The sequence below is a fragment of the Callithrix jacchus genome, chromosome 16 (assembly GCF_049354715.1).
Source record: "Callithrix jacchus isolate 240 chromosome 16, calJac240_pri, whole genome shotgun sequence".
NCBI classification, from domain to species: Eukaryota; Metazoa; Chordata; class Mammalia; order Primates; family Cebidae; genus Callithrix; species Callithrix jacchus.
Window position 1 is genome coordinate 87,947,669 of NC_133517.1, and position 23,947 is coordinate 87,971,615.

Below are 23,947 nucleotides of genomic sequence, written 5' to 3' on the forward strand. Positions count from 1 at the left end.
AAACATATTAAAGGTGAATTTCAAGAGTTTCTGTTTACATTTATTTGTATCTTAATAGCACCTGAACTGATACCTGCTGATGTGTTATCAAATTTTCCCTATCTATTTTTAGATCTTCAGTTGCTTTAGAGACGGATTTAATATATTAGGCAGAAGCTTACACTGTGAAACATTTGCATTATTGTATTTTGGTTTCGCCATCAGCTAAACAGGGCAAAGTTGATCCCATCTCCAAAGAACTCTATCCCACATTTTCTCTATTGACTTGGAGTTTCAGTTTTGCTTACCTGCTTCCTTGAAGATACTGTGCTGTTGAAACATCTATTAGAGGTATTTAAATTCAAATTTGTGTTCTGATGGGTTGAGTCATTTTTCCATGTCTTAGAGTTTTCTTTAGGATCTGAAGGAATGGGATTTAAGAAAAGGATTCTAGCTATGAATCCATAGAGGACGGTAGCCAGGATCATTGGCACAACATAAAAGACACCAAAGTCCATTAGGTAAATAGGTGAGTAGTAATTCCTGGAGATCTTGTAGCCACAGGATATCACAATAGCATCTTTGTAGGTGCTAATATTGAGATCCAGCAAGAAGAACCAGAGCATACAGTAAATAGATGTGAACGCCCAGACAAAGATGATAATCTTTTTGGCTCTGGAAAACGTGCAGAGAAACTGGGCTTTGATGGGGTGACAGATTGCTATGTACCTCTCAATGGTAAAGGCTGTTATTGAACAAGAGGATGCATTAATTCCCAAATACTGGAGGTAAGTAATGCAGAGGCATCCAACATAGCCATAGACCCAGGAACCATAGATACTGTCTGTTATATTGGGGAGGCCTGCGGCCACCAAGACCATGAGATCAGCTACTGCCAGGCTCACCAAGTAGCAGTTTGTGGGGGTTCTCATGTGCTTGGTTCTCATGACAACGAGGACTACCATGATGTTACCCACAATCCCCAGGCCACAAATAATGAGCATCAGTAAGATGGTGACCACCTGGTATTCTAAGGCCACTACTGCTCGTGGCTGAAGCTGTGTTTGGTTCAGTTCACTGACTGTCTCGTTTTCCATCTTTTGTGGGTTAAAGTTTCTCGGAAACACTGACTTCTTAAAACATCTTCTTTCCAGTGCCCACCTTCATTGCAGCAGTTCCAGCCCCCTGTGAAGGGTCATAATACACATTTATTAACAGTGTTATCATTTCGGATCAAGTCCCAGTCACAAGTAACCCTCATTTCCACTCCTTTCACTTCCTGGTTTTCTATGAGAATAAGGCTCACATGTACTTCTTAAAACTTCTTTTATTGCATCTCTAGTGTAGAATGGAGTAACTGTTGTGATCAGCTTACATTAAGAGGGAGAAGTTCCCTCTTAATGGAGAAAAATGCTTAAGGAAGGAGAAACAGAAAAAACTTCCTGTTTTGAAACAGTGCCCAATTGAAAAAAGAAAACTAATGGTATCTGCTAAATGAAAAATAAATACTAACAAATATCCTAGATGCTTGGCAAAAGTATAATAAAGGAGAAAAAGATACCAGAGGAAAAAGCCAAGCGGCTCAATAATCAAGCTTGTTAAAATTTAGCTGTCGCCTCTTTTGCTCTCAGAGGGTAAGATCTGCCTTTGGTATAAAATAGCAAGCCTTTGAGATGACATTTCCCCATGCCCCCTGCCCCATATATTCAAGAGAGAACAGTTTCTTTTCTTACCTTATCCTGTGTAGCACTGCCTGCTTTTCTGGGTAGATGAAGTAGTAATAGGTCCAAGTTTCTAATCTCGCAGAAAATCTCGTCTACTCTATTTGACAAGGAGATCACTTAGCAGGGCTCAGTTTTTAAAACTGCAGTTTCTCCAAACCCTCACAGCCCTTTTCAAGTAATGACAGACCATACAGCCGCAGCAGAAGCAGAAGCAGCAGCAGGAGCAGCAGCAGTGAGGCTGTCAAATCATAGATCGTCCCCTAATGAGAACATACACGCTCGCTCGCTCTCTCACACACACGCGCATACATTCACACACACTCACAAATGCCAGTCAGTCCTCACTGATTCAGAGTCTTCTGCTCTTGGAGGATTTACTGTTAAATGTGTTGATGATACAGTGTTTACTTTGGAAAGCTGAAATCATAAGCAGGGGGTCCAGGAGCAGCTGATTTTGTGGTTGCTGATTGTCTAAGTTCTGCAGAAACTCCAGTACCAGAGCTGCTCTGAAATATATTTACACTCCTTGCTTGATGGGACTTTGAGGGTAGCAAATCTTTGTCAGTCTCAAAACGGCCCTTGAAGCTTGAAATATCTGCCTAAGCTGAAATCAGCCTCTTTCTCTGCTATGAAAACCCTTACACTGTTTCTCAACGGAATCAGTACAATTGGCTTCCTCCTCTCATATTTTGTGAATGGAAAATGAGTTAAAATTGATTTCAAACCATTTCAGCTGCAGTCTTCTGATGCTTCTAACAATTATTTTTCAACAGCCTCTTTGAGTTAGAAACATCAATTTAAACCTGCATAGAGTCTGTTAAGTTTGTTTTTGAACTCTTGTTTCTGGATGACTTTATAGAATCTCTCTATCGGCCCTGGGTGCTTTTCCCCTTCGTCCATCCTCTGGATTTCCAATCACATGAACCACCTGGCAATGTTGCATCTCAGTTTATTTCTAGGTGGAAAAATCATCAAGTAAAAATCTAGACTAGTGCCACTCTGGTACCACAACTCTGAAATGAAAATGTATAGATACACCTTTTTAAGAAAAGTATTCAGCTTTATTATTTCTCTGACGTAGCCAGTGGGCAGATCTATACTGTTTTATGTTGTTTTTTTTTTTTTTTTTAAGATAGGATCTCACTCTGTTACCCAGACTGGAGTACAGTGACATGATCACAGCTCACTGCAACCTTGAATTCCCAGGTTCAAGTGATCCTACCACCTCAACCTCCCATGTGGCAGAGACTACAGGCACACACCACCAGGCTCAGCTAATTTTTGTATTTTTTTGTAGAGATGGGGTTTTCGGGTTTTGCCATTTTTCCCAGGTTGGTCCTGAACTTCTGAGCTCAAGTGACCCCCCCACCTCAGCCTTTCCAAGTGCTGGGATTACAGGTTTGAGGCACTATGCCTGCTCTTAAATCTACATTTTTTTTTAAAGGAAGCTCAGAAAACATGTATTTTTTCTCAAGACACCAACTGAATACATCAAATGCTAATGCTTCCCCACTTTCATCTTATTGACTGACAATGAAAAATATCCTTAGCTAAATTTCCTGTAAGGTAACTGGTGAATTAGGAATAGACCTCTTTGCCAGGTGTGATGGCTCATGCCTGTGATCTCCCGGCACTTTGGCAGGCTGAGGCAGGTGGATCATCTGAGGTCAGGGGTTTGAGACCAGCCTGGCCAACATGACGAAACCCTGTCTCTACTGAAAATACAGAAATTAGCTGGGCATGGTGGCATGTGCCTGTAATCCTAGCTGTTTGGGAGGCTAAGGCAAGAGAATCACTTGAACCTGGGAGGTGGAGGTTGCAGTGAGCTGAGATGGTGCCATTGCACTCCAGCTTGGGCAACAAGAGAGAAACTCTGTCTCAAAAACAAACAAAAACAATCAAACAAAAAAAACCTCTAGAAGAAGTCAATGCAAGAGTCTATTTTGAGTAGACAGGACTGTAGGGATATCAAAAACATGCCCAAGACCGGGTAACAATGAGATGCAGGTGAAGTTCTGGATTATATTGAATGACTCTCACCGTTGAACCACTGAGGAATCACTTAATTTCTACTTCCCAATTATTTGTAGTAACATATTAATGACCTGTGAGCCCACGGTCAGCCTTCGGTCATGTATAGTTGGCCTGTCGGTAGGCCCAAGGGATTTAACACAGTTTATTATTTTTTACCTTTCAAAATTGAGAAATTGAATATCAAATTGGGATTGTAATCACAAATATTTGAAAGGTCTGGCAACCAAGGGCTTGCATTTCTTCACAGAAATAACTATTTGCAGCTGAGTGGCTGTTGTGGCCAGGAGTTTGTAGCAGTCCCTGGCACAGGACATGCCTCCTGTTCCTCATGCCATATTAGCTCCAGCTTCTCTCAGGCATGCATACCTGCCCTCTGCTGCCATTTGAGTTCTGATTCCTGCATCACACCCAAGTTCTGAGAGAGACAGTGGAGGGCACCAGCCAAATGCACATTCTTTTTACTCCAAGCAGGATTTTTGTCTGAATTTTAGTTTTCTCCTCCACCTGGTTTAGCAGGCTGGACAATGGCTGTCCCCTCTGCCTTTCTCCCTGGCCTAGAGGACAAAGATTACGCTGAAAACCTTGATTCTTGTCTAGCCTTCTGCTTTTCAGGATGAAAAATGCTTTCTGAAGTGAAGGTGTTTTTCCCTACTGCACCCTACCCCCACCAGTTCCAACTCAAAATTCCTCTCGAGAAGCCTTACTTCGTAAAGCCCATCTTCCCATCTTGTTTCCCTAAGGAGTTTAGTTAGCCTTCAGGCCTCCTGGAAACAGCTCACTTCAAGTCCTATAGCTGACTCGTCAAGATGAGAGGAGAGAACACTACCTCTACCTGCTGTCTCAATTCCACCTCCACTCCAATTCTTTTTTTATTGCCATTCTTCAGCACTTAACAGGCAAGGCTCTTTTCTGTGTCTGTTTGTTCTTTAACACCTATTTATTAAGCTCCTACTATGTGTCAGGTAGCTACAACATAATTCGTTTTACCTCCAAGTAGGTTGTGGTCTATTGGAAGCAGCAGGTTTATAAACAGTTACAGTGAGATATGCCCTAAAAATGTGTGCTGACAGGGTTTGCATTATGAAGGGAAGGCATTTGTGGGTGGTTAGGGCAGTCAGCTGAGGCAGAGGCCTTCTGAGGCAAGGTAACATCTGAGAACAGCCTTGAAGAAAAGCACAGCTTTCCTTTGAAAGTTGGGGAGAGTGAAGACATTCCGACTAGAAGTAACAGAATAATACGAGGGTCAGCTGTGTAAAATGGGCAGGGATGTAGGGAGACAGGAGAGTGATTTTATGACTCAGCTTTGGCCATGAGGAGTTTGAGCTTGTGATGAGACAACCGTTTGATGACCACTAGATAGGTTTTCTAATAAGGCACTACCTGTGCACTGACTCACACTGCCCTTGTTCCTGCTTCCTCCTACCCCTTAACTTGTTCTTTCAACTCTGGAGAGGCTACACTTCTGAGTTTACCATGCTAGACTTGCCTATTCAGTACGGCACCGTCAATCAACTTTCATACTCCCAATCATCTTTCAACCAACTTCATGCTCTTTTTGAAATTATATTTTAAAAGTGTGATTTCATAAGGTAGGTTTTCTATTTGTAAACTCAGATAATATCTAATAAATGCTCCCTATGTGCAAACAACTGCACAAAAATGGGAGAACATTTTTTTAAGGCAGGATCAATATTATGAATTTTCCCTTTTGCCTCAGGTTCCAAGTACTAATCCCCTGCTTACATTTTTGATATTTTGTTTATTATGGATTATTTTCCAATGATTTTGATTTTTAAAGACATTTTACTAGTTAATGTTTTCTTGATGACTGAGTTTTTTGGAGCTCCCTACACTTTGTGCCATCACTTAACTCATTCTATTCTCAGGTGTCTCATCCCTGGCTAAATTTCAGAATCAACTGGAGTGTTTTAAAAATTATAGCAATATGGGTCCCTCTCTCAGACATTCTTATCTAATCAGTCATAAAGTGAAGCCCAAGCTTCGATGTGTACAATGAGATTTGAGAACCACTGAACCACGTCAGCAAAGTCTGGTGTCTGGAGATGGGAAATTGGTGGTGTGGGCTAATCCAGGCTGCGGGAGGGCCAAGTAGCTGAAATAAACTGGGTGTTAAGTAACCACCAACGTTCAGAAAGGTGACAGCTGTAGAAAATTTGGCAGCAGAGAACACTGGCCTGAGACTCTGGTTCCTGTGAGAAATAAACTATGAAGTTTCCTGGGTTTAGAAGTGCTAAATGTGGTACAGTGTATTGAGTTAGGATCCAGGCAGAGAAACCATGGCAAAGACTTGGTCACTGGAATCAGCATGTAAAGTCCGGGTTCTGGAGCTAGAAAATAAAGTCACTACAGGATTTGATGCTGAATCACCTGGGTACTGAACCAAGCAGCTTTGAATTTCTTTTCTGTTCAATTATAGACTTCATCACAGACTCTGGAGTAGGAGAAAGCATTTCACAAACTTTATAGAAAAAAAAATCAAAATCCATTGTGACTTAAATTTAAATATTAGCCAGAGAAGATTATCAGCTTTTGACCAACAAATGGAAATACTTTCTTTCCTAGGATTATGAAGTTGTATTTGTGCTTATTGGAAGAGGCATGAAAACTTGTTGTTTACCCAAAAGTAAAATATACTGTCTGGTAATATTGTCTATTTTGTGTATAAGCTGGCTTCCTTATTTCTCTATCATATATACTTTTATATGGTCCAGAGTCCATGTTCGTAGAGAAAATGGAGTATTAGTTTTGAAAACAAAGCACAGTAGAACTCAACCTAAAAGTGTTTAAAAATGAAAAAGTAAACACATACACACTGCTTTCCCTTGGCAGCCTGTGCAGTCTTTTGTCTGGTCAGAGGAATAGCCTGTTCAGGAAGGGTTAACACTGTTTACAAAAGTTTCCCAAAGTATCACTTGGAGATACAACCAACACAAAAGATTTTAAATGATAATTTTAATCAGGTGTTTAGCTTCTGAGCTTATGTTTACTTTGATTTATTTCATGTTGTATGGAACACTATTTGAACTTATTTTTAAAAGTTCATATAATTTAAGAAAATTATTGTAATTAAATTATTACAAAAGCCCCTTTGTAACAAATTATATTTTATTCTTTACTCCAGACAGGAGGAATTTCAAGTCCAAATTTATATTTTACATAAATGGTTGTGTAAAACATTACCAACAAAATGCTTTTTATTTTTGCCTACTAAATTTATCAACGAAGTATTTGATCTTCAGTTGGTCTTCAGTTCGTATTTCTTTATGTCATAGGTTTGTGTGTGTGTTCACATAAACACAGACACATATACACAGCTTCACAGAACTCTGGGGGAATGTCAAGAATTACATATATGTGTGGACATACATACAAACTTCAATATCAGCTTTGTTAAGGTATAATTTACATACAATAAAAATAATTTAAGTGTATATTTTTTTGAGTTTTAACAAATGTATAAACTTTTATAATCTCATCACCACAACTAAACTTCAGAAAATTTTCATCTCTACATTTTAAACATTTTTTTACATTAAAAACATTTTTTAAAAAACATTCTCTACATTCCTTCCCAGTCAATTCTTTACCTTCTGAAAAATTCTGTGTTAAGACAATCGTTTTTCATCATTGTTCAGCTTTTCGTCTCTAGATTGTATTTGTCTTTTGATGAGTTTCATATAAATAGAATTATATAGTATGTACTCATATACTTACCAATGTTTTTTGATTTTTTGTGTTTTTGAAACGGAGTCTCGCACTGTTGCCTGGGCTAGAGTGCAATGGCACAATCTTGGCTCACTGTAACTTCCGCCTCCCGGGTTCAAGTGATTCTCCTGCCTCAACCTCCCTAGTTAGCTAGAATTACAGGTGCCCGCCACCATGCTGGCTAATTTGCGTATTTTTTGTAGAAATGGGGTTTCACAGTATTGGCAGGCTAGTCTTGAACTCCTGACCTTGTGATCTGCCTGCCTCAGCCTCCCAAAGTGCTGGGATTACAGACTTGAGCCACTGCGCCCAGCCCAGATGTTTTTGAAATTCTAATTGTGATAGAAAACCTTGAAAAAATATTTGTTTTAGATGTTAAAAATTGTTGGCTTAAGTAGCATCTTAAGACAGAAAGGAGAATGCAGAATATTGAAGCTGGACATATTTTTTTTGAAAGAGAAAAAAAAGACAGTAGTTACAGATAGAAATTCAGTCACTTTTTAGGTTGTTAATAGTAGTTGGATATTTGGGGTTACTGATAAGATTATTCTGGCACTGACGTGCAGAACAAACCACATCTCCATAAGGGTATGTTTTCTGACAGTCCCAGAAATGACTCACACCCTCAGAGAAGGTGGGTCAGGTGGGGACTTGTTGAAAGTAAGAATAAGGGGAAATGATGATTTATTTGAAGAATGTAAGTAAGATCTGCCTAAGTCAAAAGTATAACATCTTAGACCATCAGAAGCCACTTGAATATTGGAAATGATTTAAAAATTAAAAAGAGATATTAGTGTGAAACACACTTTCACGTTGTAAAATCATCATAGTCATTTCCTTTAAAGCAAGACAACTCTGAAATATTTTGTTAACTAGTCTCATAAACTTTACAGTCTGCTGGTAAAGCTTCTGTGAAGAAGAATGGCAGGAAAGAAGAGTGAAGAGATATTACAGACTCATTTCTCACCTTCACTGTGAAGAGTCAACTCTTGTCCACTCATGCTTGTTCAGTACTTGCTTATTGAGTGCCAGTTATGTCACAGGCTCTCTGCCAGACACTGCAGATAGAAATGTGGATACAAACAGCACAGAGGAGTCCCCAGCCTGGCACAGGTGACTTACAAAGAGTGCCAATTATACTGCAGTGTGTCAGCTCCTGTAATTGAAGTATGTACACATTTTTAAGGGTGTATAGGGTTAGAAATGACTAATTCCATGTGAAATGGTGCAGCGTAATTTTGTAGGACTAGAGAGAAGGTCAACCGGACCAGGCCCAGGATTTAGGAAAAAATTAGCAAGTTGAATAAATAGCCCCTGAGCAACCAGTTGGCGTAGAGGAAAGGTACCGTCAGAGAAAATTCAGAGGACACAGCAGTAGGTGGCTTGTCTTTCCCCGAGAATGTCCCATGCAGGGCCTGAGTCCTCCCTGGGCACAGGGCCGCATTGCAGAGACACATGCTAAGCCCATGGTTCCTGATTCAGGCTGACAGAATCATTAGTCATTAGTCAGTCCTAGAGCACTTCATACTATCTGTGACTTCGGTAAATCATTGAACTTTTCTGTACCCCAATTTCTTCAATTGCAAAGTAAATAATAATAGAAACTATCTCATAGGGTTTTTGTCTTTTTCCCTACGGTTAAGCAGAATGATATAAATTAAAATTATTAGAACTAAGCTCACACAAGGAAGGTACTGAGTAAATGTTAGCAGTTACTATAATTATAGTAGAAGAAAATAACTGTTTTCTAATTCTTCTGGTTTTTGACGCATAGCCTTCTGAAGTTGTGCCCACCTCATAAACGGTTTCAAGAAGTGGCAGGGCTATCTATAGGAAGCTATATGCTCAATGCATGGCAGAGAACTGACAGGGAAAAGACAGGATTCAAATTTATTCAATGATGAAGAGAATGAATAGGGTAACTCCTTCTTTTTTGAAACAATATCTCACTCTGTTGCCCAGGCTGGAATGTCATGGTGTGATCATAGCTCCTTGCATCCTTAAACTTCTGGGCTCGAGTGATCTTCCCATCTCAGCTTCCTGAGTAACTGAGGCTACAGGCATGCACCACCATACCCAGCTAATTTTTTACTTTTTCTATAGACAAGGCTAGTTGTCTAGCTATGTAGCCCAGGCCATCTACATTGCTATGTAGCCCTGGCTAGTTTCAAACTACTGGCTTTAAGCAATCCTCCCACTTAAACCTCCCAAAGTATTGGGATTACAGGCGTGAGCCATCACGCCCAGCTCCATAACTCTTTGCTCATCAAATCCTTGAAATAAGTCAGGGAGATGAAAATACCCATCCATATTGTCTCTTTCTGACTGAAATTTTATAGTCTCTGTGCCCATTCTATAGCAAAATGAGCTTTTACCAAACTTTAGCAAAATGAATATACTAAGAAGGATAAGCATTGTTAATTTCAAATTGGATATTTGATAAGAAACTGATAAGCATTGTTATTTTCAAATTGGAGTTTAGACCCAATTTGAGTTATAAAATTAAAGCTTTGTGACAAATGCTTTTTTAAAAATATTTCAGATAATATGGGTAAGTATTATTTTATAAACTTCTAGTTTCACTTATGCAAATAAGAAATAATATAATGATTGACACTGAGATAGTGCCCAACATTGTTTGCAGAACTTTATAGTAACTCAGTTAATACTCATAACAATCCTAAGAGATAGGTCTTATTACCAACCCAAACTTGCAAATGAGGAAGCCAAGGTGTTAAGCAACTTCCGAAGGACAGAGAATTGGTAAATTCTAGATACAGAGCACAAACCCGGAAGCCTGGCTATAAAGCTATGAATTACATAGTTAATGTAATATGTACATCTTACTGTGGATCTGGGACAAAAAAGTTTGAAAACCGCTATGATGAAGGAAATACGTGCAACTCCTACCACCCCAGCATCCCTAGCAAAGTGCACTATTTTTGCAGACCCTCAATCTGCTGGGTGATCACAGCCAGTTTCAGCATTCGGGTGACTTCTGAATTTTAGCAAAATGATTTAGTCCATTTAAGAACAAGAATAATGTCAATCCATGTGAAAGAATAAAATATCAGTCTTCAAGGACATGCCTTTAGGAAGGAACTTGGTGAACTGATGGAATGTGCCTACCATAAAAAAATTAGTATCATTCACAAAACATTCTTTTAAATAATGAACATTTACCATGCACCTACGTATTCTAAGTACTACGGGGAGCAACGATAAATAAAATTGGGTCCTTTGTTCTTAAGTAGTTTATAGTCTAATGGGAGAGAGAAGCAAACACAAAATATGAGTCACAATATAACCTGGTAGGTTCAGTGATAGAAATATGAAGAAATGCGGTGAACTCTTCAGTTGTATGTGAGTAGCCACCAACTTGGTCTGGAGGATCAAAAAAGCCCCTGGAAGAGCCAGTCCTTGACTTGAATCTTGAAAGTAAAAAGAAGAGTGAGTTTTTTTTCAGGCTGTGGAAGGAATGTGTGCAAAAAGTGAAGGAATGGGAGGGCAGGGCATGTTTATGAAATTGAGTTTGTTCCGACTTAGCCCTTACTACCATATTTCCTAGTCATGAGAATGACCTTGCAAATAAACATTCTCTATTTTTCTTCCTTCCTTCCTTCTTTCCTCCCTTCTTTCCTTCCTTCCTCCCTCCTTCCCTCCCTCCCTCCCTCTCTCTCTCTCTCTCTTTCTTTCTTTCTTTCTTCCTTTCTTTTTCTTTCTTTCTTCTTTCTTTCTTTCTTTCTTTTTTTGAGACAGAGTCTCACTCTGTCACCCAGGCTGGTGTGCAGTGGAGCAATCTTGGCTCACTGCAACCTCCACCTCCCAGGCTCAAGCAATTCTCCTGCCTCAGCCTCCCAAGTAGCTGGGACTACAGGCATGTGCCACCAAGCCCTGCTAAATTTTTTTTGTATTTTTTAGTAGAGATGAGGTTTCAACATATTGGCCAGGCTGGTCTCCAACTCCTGACATTGTGATCCACTGACTTCGGCCTCCCAAAGTACTGGAATTACAGGCGTGAGTCACTACGCCTGGCAACAGTCCCTATTTTTCTACCACATCCTAATAACTGAAGAAATACTGAACCTTGCCAAAATAACTGTTTTTTTTTCTAGATTCAATTGAGTATGTATAATGGAATACTATTGCAGTTGAAAAGACAGTATCTACCCATATTATGCCTGTTCCAAATAGATTCCACTGAATTAGCTTACCTAAAGTTTTAGTGTACTTCAAAGATCAAACACTTTCTACCGATTGGTTCACTGCCTTTCAAGGATGATGCTGTGGGCAGCAACTTAAAACTTGCCTCGCTTGTCCTGATTATATTACATTGAGGGTTCACTAATTCTCCAGGACAGAACAAGCCATAAGAATGTCTTCTTCCATTCTACACATGCTTTTTAACAATGTGCCTCAATAAGCAATGCTAGCTTTTAGCAATCCAGAGTTCAATAGAATGTATAGTAATGCAGTGTCATCTTTTGAAACAATTGGCTCCATGCTTGGAAGAGCAGGGAGGAAGGGTGATATATGTAATGGAAACGAAATCCTTGGTGAGGCTCCGTAAAAACTTCACTCTCCCACAAGTCAGCTGGATGAACCCAAGCATGTGCTTCAATTCTTAGAGCCTCAGTTTCCTCAACTATAAAATGAGGTTGTTTCGATTTTTAAATGTTTGTTTTTGAGGGCATCTTAGGCTCTTCTTGAGAATGAAAGGAAAAAGCCATCAAAGATTCAGAGAGCTCACAGTCATGCTGTGCCATAACTTCTATTTAATTATTTTGAAGGAACCATAATGGAAGCCAGTTTCTTCTCTTGCTAGACTTAGCTATATTCTGGCTTCAGAATGTGAAGTTAGATACTCTGGTTGTGCCCCTGGGATGTCATCACATCTGTAAACTGCACTGCCTACATTACTGGCAGCCTATGAGGCTGCTCTATTTGTGTTCCCCTTTGCTGCTTTACTCCATCGTGGAAAAGCCTTTTTTATTGAAGACTTAATACCACTAGCTAGTAGACAGTCTGTGGAGGTTAACAGTTGTATAAAGGAACAGAGATAAAAACCTATGTGATGTCAAAGAATCAAGCTCTTGGGACCTTTAAATCCACTGTACATATTCAGATGAGTCCCCTTGAGAGCTCAGGGTAATAGTTCCTCTTTGCAGAGAATTGCATTTACCCACTTGCTTCCTGTTCTTATGAAATGCATATTAATTCAAAAGAAAACCAGAGCTTTACCAGTTTATGATGTATATTTTATGATCTTTTCATTGAGTTCACATATTTGATTGGTTACCCACTTATCTGTGGTTAAGGAAATGCTGAATCTGGCTCCTGTGCTGTTGCTATAGCGATTCCTGGGAGACAAAAGCCAGGCATGAAGTATTCAGCTGAAATTTTTATCAAACTAATGTTTAAATTAAATGTGAACTTAATTTATTTATTAAAATATTTAAAATACAGCCATCTGGGAAGCTGAAGCACTACTTTCCCAATTACCTTTTCCTTTTCCTTGTTGATTGCTGTTTTATGCACACAGGTGTCTTCAGCAAGAGTGACTCACTTGCATTTTCTTATTATGAGGTGAGAATTGATGAGCTACCATGAAAGTAGTTAAGTGACTGGATTAGCTAAAGAGATGGTCTTCTCTGGCAAGAGCTTAGCTTTTATTCTTTGATGAGAGAAATCTAATTAGAAAAAATTTCAGATGCTTATGCGCCCCCTTTCCACCTTGAACAATGGACTATTTTTTTAAGTCACAATAACTGTACTTGGGAAATGTGGCTTTCTTTCTAATTCAATTTTGCATAGAATGTCCTCATTCACCTTTGCTGGTGTATCATGCTTATATTTCTCTCTATGCTTTTCAAGACAAAATAAGCTAACTTATGAGTTGTGGGTCAGACATTTATTGTGCCACATTCTCACACAAGAGCGAAGATATGAAAATGAGATAGATGGAGGTAGGTGGAATGGAAAGTTCACCCAGACAGCAGTGGAAGGACAGGTCATCACTCGAGTACTGCATACGTAAAACATCCTCATCAGCCCCTTGTTTAGTATTGTACAAACAAGGCATCAGAAACTTTTCCTGTAATGATCCAGAGAAGAAATATTTTGGTTTTTTTTTTTTTTTTTTTTTTTTGGCAATCAGTTTGAGCTTATGAGGTTGCTCAGGTTAGCCTTGAACTGATGACCTCGCCTTCACGAGCGCCATGACCTCCGGCGGGAGCCACTTTGGACCCCAATATTGTTGGTTTTGCAGCCCCTCCACCTGTTGTAATTACTCGATTCTGCCACCATAGCACAGAAGCAGTCATAGACAGTGTGTTCCAATGAAACTTTAAATATTAATGAAATGTGAAACTTACATGATTTTCATGTGTCACAAAATATTCTTCTTTTAATTTTTCTCTTCAACCAATACTGTAAAAACTATTCTTAGCTCATGGGCCTCTGGAATAAGAGGTAGTGGACTGATTTGGTCATCCTGTTGCTGTTTGCACTCCTCTGGCATAGAATATTAAAAGAGTGGAATTCAGCTGGGCATGGTGGTTCACACTTGTAATTTCCCACTTCTGGGAAGCTGAGGCAGAAGTGTCATTTGAGGCCAGGAGTTTGAAACCAACCTGGGGAACATCACAAGATTCCATCTCTACAAAACATTTTTTAAAAATTAGCCAGATGTAGTAGCATATGCCTGTAGTCCCAGCTACTAAGGAGACTGATGCAAGAGGATTGTTTGAGCCCAGGAGATCGAGGCTGTGGTGAGCTATGATTGTGTCACTGCTCTCTATGCTTGGCAACAGAAAGACCCTGTCTCAAAAGAAAAAAGAAAGAAAGAAAAGAAAATGGAGGGGATGGTGTCTACAGTATCTGGAGTCAGTATCTCTCTTTGAATCCCAGACTTTTCCTTTCTACCTGTTTTACTGTGGACAATTAATTTATCTGTGTCTTGGTTTCTTCATGTGTACAATGAAGTTGGTAGTACCTACTTGGAGATTTTTGAGATTAAATAAGGGAATATATATCAGCTGAAAAGAATTGTTCTTAACATGATATCCTCACTAACAGGCATAATTATTGCCCACAGAGTGCCTCTGTTCATTGAGGAAGATGCTTGATTATCATGGGACTAACTGAGGTAGCAAGAGTTGATATTTATGGAAAGAGCCAGTGTAACTTAGAGTGAGGATATAAACATCCTTCCTTTCTTCTGCAGGCACCAAAGCAATGCAAGCTTTCTTTCACCCATCTGCCCTGACAGCCTGCTCTGGCCACTATCTATGGCCCACTTATGACAAATGCTTCCCTGTGGAAACAGCTTCTTGTGCTCTGCGTTCCGGCACCTTCTGCCACAAAAAATTTAATCATTTTTATTTTTTTTCCACTGCAGTTTCTAAGTGTTGACACAGTCATTTCAGGACTAGTCTCATCATTTTTAGATCTTATGATGGCCATTTTTTATACTTCATAAATCCAGACAGGCAAAATTTTGTTGAACATTATACAGCTGTTGGGTAGCAGAAAACTGCCCCCTCAGAGCTGTTGATGAAAACACAAAGTTTAAAAAATTTTTTAAAATGATGCTTGTTTTTTTTCTCCACATATAACCGCTCCCATTTGGGAAGTTTGGAGCTGAGGAATATTTTTAAAGAGGGAAATATAGAGGATATAGGATAGGAATGTTCTGTTTGTGAAGAAGTTTGAAAATATCTTGTGTTTTTCCTATGATGATTTACTTCTTTAAAACACATGATTGATTTAAAATCTTTCAAATCTGTTTTCCCAAGACATACCAAATCAAATGGATTTTTATTTAGAGATACCAGCCACAAAAAGAAATGCTGCACCAAAATGTTATCTCCAATTTTGGCCACACATACATCCATTTGGAAAATGTCATAGTGGAAACCACTAACCATGCTTTTTATTGCTGCTTGAAAATTTTGTCAGACACTTTCTGGAATTAGTCATTTTCATAGGGTTGTGATTCCTATGACACTTTTTTAGATGTGTGATTCCCTACTAAGTTGTACTGTATTTCATTTGTTAATGCTGAATTATTTATTCATTCAAAGCATTAAAAACATGATTTTGAGAGTCAGTTTTAATCCTGGACCCGTCACTTACCAGTTTTGTGATTTGGGGTAAGTTTAAACTGTTTTTGCTCAGTTTCCTCCTCTGAAAGAAGCAAGGGGGTAATAATTGCACCCACCTAATACAAATATTGTGAAGAATAAAAATGATAACAGACATAACACTCCTAGAATTGTGCCTAGCACAGAGTGAGAATTTAGTAAATGTTATCCCTTTTCATTCGTTTATTCATTCAGCCTTGAGTTTGTGTGTCCCATAACGCTGGGGATCAGCCTCTTTTATTTATAGCTGTGTGACCTTGGGCAAGTTGCTCAACCTTCCTGAAACTCAAGCTTCTCATCTGAAACATAAGGATAGTAAGAACTTACTAATGGAGTTGGTGTGAGGAGAAAATTTGCTAATATATTTAAAGCATTTACATCAAGGCCTGACACATAGTAAGTGTTCAGTAAGTGTTAGCCATTATTATGTTTGTAATTTGCCAAGGCCCTGTGGTACTTCTGGGATTCAGGGGACAACTGCTGTCATTGTCCACTCACAAACTGGTAAATGAGATCATTAAGGCAATGATTATAATAGAGTGTGATCATTGTGATGACAGAGGTGTGTAGAGACAGTGCTTAGTTGAAGGTAACAAACATAAGGCCTTGTCTCTTGGCCTCTAAAGATAAAACTTGAACATTCTACTGTTGTAAACTCATGGAGATAATTGAAAGTGAAAAAATATTAATGTGGACACAAACTTTACACCCTCCACAAAAATTAACTTAAAGTGGAACACAGACTTAGATGTAAAGTGCAAATGCATAAAATCTAGAGGATAACATAGCAGAAAATCTAGATGACCTTAGGTTTGGTGATGATGTCTTAGTTGCAGCATCAAAGGCATAGTCTGTGGAAGAGAGTTGACAAGCTAAGCTTCATTAAAATTAAAAGTTTCTGTGCTGCAACAGTCATTATGAAAAGACAAGCCACAGATGGGGAGAAAATATTTGCAAAAGACATACCTGATAAAAGGATACTGTCCATAATAGGCCAGTGCAGTGGCTTACGCCTAAAATCCCAGCACTTTGGGAGACCAAGGTGGGCAGATCACCTGAGGTCAGGAGTTCAAGACCAGCCTGGCTAACATGGCAAAACCCTGTCTCTATTAAAAATACAAAAATTAGTCGTGCATGGTGGTGTGCACCTGAAATGCCAACTACTCAGGAGGCTGAAGCATGATTGCTTGAACTCTGGAGGCAGAGGCTGCAGTGAGCCAAGATGGTGCCACTGTACCCTAGCCTGGTGACAGAGTGGGACTCTGCCTCAAAAAAAAAAAAAAAGAAAGAAAAAGAAAAAAAATGTTGTTCATAATATACAAAGAGTTCTTAAAACTAAACAATAAGAACACAACCCAATTAAAAATGGGATCCAAAAAAGACTTGGACACCTCACCAACAAAAGATATACAGATGGCAAATATGCATATGTAAAGATGCTCCACATCATATGTCATCAGGGAAATGCAAATGAAAACAACAGTGAGATGCCACTACCTGTTAGAATGTCCAAAATCCAGAACACTGACAACACTAAATGCTCATGAGGGGTGGCACAACAGAAACTCTTATTCATTGTGGGTGTGAATGTAAAATGATATAGTTACTTTGGAAAACAGTTTGACAGTTTCTTATAAAACTCAACATACTCGCACCATATGATTCAGAAATCATGCTCCTTGGTATTCACCCAAAGGAACTGAAAACTCATGTTCCCCAAAACTTTCATGCAGATATTTATAGTAGCCTTATTTATAATTGTCAAAATTTGTAAGCAACCAAGATTTTTTTCAGTAGGTGAATGAATAAATGGTGGGACATTCAGACAATAGAATATTAGTCTGTGCTGAAAATAAATGAGGTACCTAGCTATGAAAAGTCATAAAGGAAACTCAATTGCATATTGCTAAGTGAAAGACGGCAATCTTGAAAGGCTATATACTATATAATTCCAAATATATGACACTCTGGAAAACGCAAACTAGACAGTAGAAAGATTGGCAGTTGCCAGAGTTTGGGAGGTGGGAGGGGTAAATAGATGGAGCACAGAGAATTTTTAGGGCAGTGAAACTATTCTATGCTACTACAGTGGTGGATACATGTCATTATACATTTGTACAAACTCATAGGATGTACATTACAAAGAGTAAATCCTAATGTAAACTATGGACTCTGGGTGATAATGATGCGTTGATTAAGGTTTATCGATTGTACCAAATGTTCCACTCTGGAGAGGGGATGTTGCTAATAGACGAGGCTGTGCATGTGAAGGTACGAGGTGTATGTGGACTATCTCTCTACTGGCCTCACAGTTTTGCTTTTAACCTAAATCTCTTTAAAAATAAATTCCACTTTAAAAAACCCCAAAAGCCCCATATATATAATTATTGCATTTTCTAATCCTTGATACAGGAATCAACTGGTGATTATCAAGAGAATATTTCCCAAAGCGTTTTACCAAAAACACAAAGTCCTGGCTGGGTGCATTGGCTCATGCCTGTAATCCCAACACTTTGGGAGGTCGAGACTGGAAAATTGCTTGAGCCCAGGAGTTTGAGACCAGCCTAGGCAACATAGCGAGACCCTGTCAGTACAAAAAATTAAAAAAAAAATCAGCCAGGCATGGTGGCATCATCTGTAGTCCTAGCTACGTAGTAGACTGAGGCCGGAGGATTGCTTAAACCCAGGAGATTGAGGCTATATTGAACTGTGATCACCCCACTGCACTCCAGCCTGGGTAACAGAGTGAGACTGCCTTAAAAAGAAAAAATCAAAACACAAGTCCTGCTAATCTCAAGTGATAAGGATTTTGTGGTTTAAATACTTGCAGAAATTCTAGATTATAGATTTATTTAGTGCAGAGCACTTCATACTCTTTTCAAATAGCAAAGCACATTGGGTGTCTCTTTGCAGGGATAGAATATGAACATTTCTCCAGTTTATTTGATCATGGTACTCCCTTGTTCTCTCCCCTGCCCCTTTTTTTGCTCTTTCTCTCTCTCTCTGCATGTGCATGTACATGTGCGTGTGTGTTTGTGTGTTTTATTCTGTGCCCTTGTCCAGTAGAACTCATTTTGGAAAACGATGCTTTATCTTTTTATACTCTCATCTAACACTCATATAAGTCTGCTGCATTCTTTCTTAGCAACATCCCTGCTGGTGTTTTGAAGGTCAAAATATAATATTGTGCCAGATAAAAGCATGTTCTTCCTATTTTCTAGACTTTAAAGATTACTAGAGTTTTTCTTTTGAACTGCCTACAGTGAGTTCATCATGAATATCTTAGAATATTTTTTAAAGGAAAACTTTCTCAAAGTAACAGGTTAACACTTTGAAATTGAAAAAATAGGAACAAACAATAAGAAAAAAGGGAACACATGGACACAGGGAGGGGAGTACTAAACACTGGGGTCTACTGGGGGGAAAAGGGGAGGGCCAGCGGGGTGGGGGAGCTGGGGAGGGATAGCCTGGGGAAAAATGACAAATGTGGATGAAGGGAAGAAAGGAAGCAAAACACACTGCCATGTGTGTACCTATGCAACTGTCTTGCACGTTCTGCACATGTACCCCAAAACCTAAAATGCAATAAAAAATTTAAAAAAAAAAAGAAAGAAAAAAGGTGACAGTTGAAATACATTGCAAATATTTACTTCCCCACAGTCTTTCATCTCCAATTTGAAAGAATTCTGTTTTGTGAATTAATAAAAATTTCTCCCCTGTCTGATTCAAGCTCACTTTCAGGTAATGCTTGTGCAATGTTCATAACCAGAAAGATACGTTAATAACTGTAACTATTCATGTTGTATAGGCAAGGATAATTGCCTGAAAGCAAATGTATCTTTTTGAAGAATGAAGGGAATGGCAATGGCCAAAGTCGGCTAATAGAACATGCTACCCATGGCTATGAGTTGTAAAATGCCTACATAGACAATCAAGAGTCCATGTGGAATTTTTTTGAAATCCAGGTCTAGCTAGGAATTAAAAACAACAAAACAACAACAACTACAACAAAAACACACTTTTGACCTAAACTGTTGTTTTTGTAGCCATCCCCCAAAAAGTAATTCACATATTCCTGCAAAACCTCAAATACAAATTAACATTTCTAAAGCATGTGAACAGTTTCGTGGGAAGACCCATGAGATGCTGGCAGGCATGCTTAGTCACCCTGCTGTCCTGAACTCTGAGTGAGTCATGGAGCCCGAGGGATCTATCTAAACTAGGGCTTCATAACTAAAGCAGATGGCAGGCCTATTTGTATGTGGCAGTTTGGGGATAATAATTCAGTTCTTAATAGAGAATAAAGATGGATTTAATAAATTTAGTAAAGCCTGTAATTAAACAAGTTAAAGGTCTTTAAAACTATCCAATAACTGATTGTATTTTTCTAATTTGTCCTCTCAAACTAAATTTGACCTGTCAGGCTAACACAGCTCCATGTGACCTGTCAGGCTGACACAGCTCCATGTACATTGGTTTATTGAAGGGAGGCACCAAAATCATTCCGAAGCATAGAGCTTGGATCGCACAGTCTTGAAGGAAAGCAAAAGAGGGACTAGAGACTGCACTGTAATATTTCAGTTACTTTTAATTTGTCTTCAAAGCAGCAGTGTGAGTTTAGAAATGCCATGTTCTGCTCTTTCTTCACATTATTGGGAACTTACGATTTTTAAAAGATTTAAGACATGAATTCTACAGGTGCTTCACTTCTTTAACAGCAGATACTTGATTATTTAGATTTAATTGCTTAAGCATATTTTGTGAGGAAAAAATTAGAAGTTTAACATTTGTATGTATTGGTTCACCAATATTATATTTCTCTTCTAGTCACTCCCAGGGATGTTTTCCTGATAGCTAAAAATATTTAAACACTACCTGAAACCTAAACCCTACCTCAGACCCTATGCTGTAGAGTTATTCTTAGTATCTCATTTTTCAGAAGAGGTAACTGAAGCAAGCAGGTGGTAAGAAATTCACCCACCCAGCATTGCCCAGTTAGCGTAGAGCAGAACTGGGATTTGAACTTGAGTGCTTTGTCCTTAGAGCCTGTGCTCTTAGTCTTGATGCCTGGAGTCTTCCAGATAGGGTCTTCCTACAGTATGGAAGAGACTCATTCTGAAACCACTGTAAGTCCTTGAGCCATTTATTTCTCATTAACCGAGTGTGTTGGAAAAAAGGAAGCACACGTGAGAGTGGCGAAAAATGCCACAGTATCAGATGAATTCTGAAAGATGAGATTCCAAATGTTTTGAACCATGGTAACCACCTTAGCTGTGCCTTCTTCCCTGATAGCTATTTTGTAGTGTTCATTAGGATGCACAAGTGCCACTACATTTGTAAGATGTTAGCCCCATCACATTGTGGTCACATTCCCTATATAGTAATCAACATGGGTAAGTGGCAAGCTAATGTTGGCCAACCAATGTTCTTTTTTTAATGCTAGAGAAGGAAGTAAGTAAAAGCAAAGATGAAGCACTACATTGGTTTCATTAAGATTGTGCTTCTAGGAAAATGTTGTGATGGTAGAGCAATCAGGTGAATGAATAATTGTCTTTAATATCCACAGACGAATAGTGGGTAGTTCAGGCTCACATGCTGTGATATAAACAGATACTAACTCTGTGGTCAAAGTAAATTCTACATAGCTCCCTCCATTTCTGCAGGTCCCCAGGATGCTTGTCAAGTTTCTTTTCTTAGGGATCTTTCCTTCTCTTAACTGGAGAAATGCCCTCTGATAAACAAATGAACCCTGCAGTCTCCACAATCTGCTTCAAATTATGGTTGTTTATTGTGGATTGCAATGTGCCAGCCTCAGCCCTATTGAAACTCTTCTTTGAATGAATCTCTGGTTTGCGTGGTTGGTACTCTCAGCTAACCAGCATCCAGAGTCCCACTGATCTTTTATAACACTCTGAACAACTTTTACAGTAATTTCATGCCTTTGACTGCAAAATTTGGGTGTCTTCTATTTCCAGTGCTTCAGCTTAAGTGTTTGAGGACTTTATAACATTCCCATTGTGAGTGCAGAGCTTCAAAAGTATTTATCAACAATGTTAAATGAAGCCACCTGTCACAAAATTAACTGGTGCAAAGCTCATTGTTATATTTGATAACATTTTCATCTCTATGAAAGAAAGCAATGTTTCATCTTGGTAAGTATGATTTGTATGGACAGTCTTTCTTCCTGGCAAATGTTGCTATCTGTTTCCCGGTATTCATTTTCCCCTAAGTTATAGGCACGCCTCTCGGTTATAATTCCCATCTTCTCTTTAAGCTCTTAGATGTAAGTAGAAGTTGCTCTTTGGGACTTGCAGAAGGGCTGAAAGGAAGCAATAAGCTAGGAAGTGAAATTTTTGGATTTTTTTTCTCCCTGGGGAGCAGGCTGATGGCCAGAGATCTAACAGCTATCATGGAGCATTAAGTAATTCTGAAGATGCTAAGGCTTATCTTGACAGAAGAAACCAAGTCCCTGATGTTCATAGGCAGACCTATTCTAGCCTTCCTATTTCTTTATTTCTTTTGTGTGAGAAACAAATAAATTTCTATTTTGTTTAGGGCTATTAAACTGTTTTTCTCTCTTTTCATCTGTTTGGCTTAATGCTATTTATAGACAAACTCAGTTCTAAGAATACATCAGCTGATTTAAGTGAATATTCAAACAAAGGTTTAATGGTATGGTATAGTAAAGATGTTAATAAGAATTTCTTGATCTATAAAGACTTCTAAAAGAATAAAATATTTTTCTTCAAGTTTCTAGTCTAAATTAGGGTGAGTTTTTAATAGCTGACCAAAAATAATGCAATACAAAATTGTCATGACCAACTGGAAGATGTGTGGGATAGCTTCGAAAAAGATCAGCCGGCCTAGGCTGAACAGCATTTCTCAGAATTTCCTTTCCTGAATGTTTACAGAGATAGTAGGCCATGAGAAGGATCCCTTAAGATATTTGGAAAGCAGAAGCAAGCTTCGGGGATTTTGTAGCTTACACAATGTTGTTGCATATCGCGGGGTCATCTTGTTAGTGTGAGGCAGCAGCCAGGCCTGCGACTACTCCACCTTCCTCCGGATCCTCCTTCAGCTTTTTGGAATCCTGGGCCACATGTGTGTGCTTAACACCATGCCGAAAGCCTGGGATTTCTGTAGACACCCAATCATCAAGGTCAGAGGAAACAGGGACTGATGTGGATTTCAGTCTGTCTTTATGGACTCCAGCCCTTATCTGGGGATTCTAGCTTTTTCTTGCTCCCCCTGACGGATTGACATGGTTTGAATATTTGTCCCCGCCCAAATCTCATGTTGAATTGCAATCCCCAACACTGGCAGTGGGTTCTGTGGGAAGTGTTTAGGTCATGGGGACAGATCCCTCCTGGGTTGGTACTGTCTTCACAATAGTGAGTTCTCACAAGATCTGAGATCTGTTTCTTTAAAAGTGTGTGACACTTCCCTGCCCCATTCTCTTTCTCTTGCTCCCATTCTTACCATGTGATGTTGTTCTTGCTCCCCCTTTGTCTTCAGCCATGATTGGAAGCTTCCCGAGGCCTCCCGAGAAGCTGATGCCACTATGCTTCCTGAACAGCCTACAGAAACATGAGCCAATTAAAATTCTTTTCTTATAAATTTCCCAGTCTCGGGTGTTTTCTTTATAGAAATGCAAGAATATCTAATACACCCACTTTATCTTCATCTATTTTTCCTAATACATGAGTGAACTTCAAGCTCTGTCAGCAGGTTCAAAGAATATAACCATACAGAGACCACCTCGTCAGCTCCCACAATTGCAGAAGACCAAATCCCTGACACAAGTTAATTCACATTATAGGTTGCTCAGGTTGTTCTACTTTTCTGATTGCATCTTAACTGATACAATGCACCCTTCCAAAATACCCTGAAATTGAAGAGGAATAAATAATGTAAGATGTGCCAATTAGGGATAAAATGCCAAAAATAAAATATAACTAGACAGAGTGGAAAAGCAGGAATCCTATGTATCATTTTTTATTTTCCTACATGATTATTTAATTCAACAAATATTTATTGGATGATAAATGTAAGACACTGTCTGCTATCACTAAAATTAAAATTATGGGCAATAGATTAAGTCTTTCCAACCTGGTATTTATTGTGCTGGGTATTGGGCATATAGTAATGTACGGAACAAATGCCCCTCCCACCCATGGAGGCATTCTAGTTCTCAACCAATATTCTGGTTTGTTGAGGCATTCAGTAAATATCTACAGGCTTGGCGAAGTGGCTCAGGCCTGTAATCCCAGCACTTTGGGAGGCCAAGGTTGGTGGATCACCTGAGGTCAAGAGTTTAAGACAAGCCTGGCCAACAAGGTG

At 39.0% G+C, this 23,947-nt stretch overlaps 1 protein-coding gene and 1 long non-coding RNA gene across 2 annotated transcripts in view; one reads left to right on the top strand and one right to left on the bottom strand.

The window, feature by feature from the left end:
• The window catches only part of TRHR (thyrotropin releasing hormone receptor), a 36,686-nt gene extending 34,735 nt beyond the window's left edge, over window positions 1-1,951 (bottom strand). The window contains exons 1-2 of the mRNA XM_002759297.6: window positions 1,713-1,951; window positions 288-1,164 (exon numbers count right to left, since the gene is read on the bottom strand). Coding sequence (XP_002759343.1) covers window positions 288-1,076 — 789 coding nt within the window. The 5' untranslated portion in view covers window positions 1,077-1,164; window positions 1,713-1,951. The remainder of the gene's footprint in view (window positions 1-287; window positions 1,165-1,712) is intronic.
• LOC128929827 (uncharacterized) overlaps window positions 1-23,221 on the top strand; it is a 43,299-nt gene extending 20,078 nt beyond the window's left edge. Inside the window, exons 2-3 of the long non-coding RNA XR_008476990.2 lie at window positions 21,583-21,759; window positions 23,123-23,221. This is a non-coding gene — a long non-coding RNA (uncharacterized LOC128929827). The remainder of the gene's footprint in view (window positions 1-21,582; window positions 21,760-23,122) is intronic.
• The last annotated feature ends 726 nt before the right edge of the window (window positions 23,222-23,947 follow it).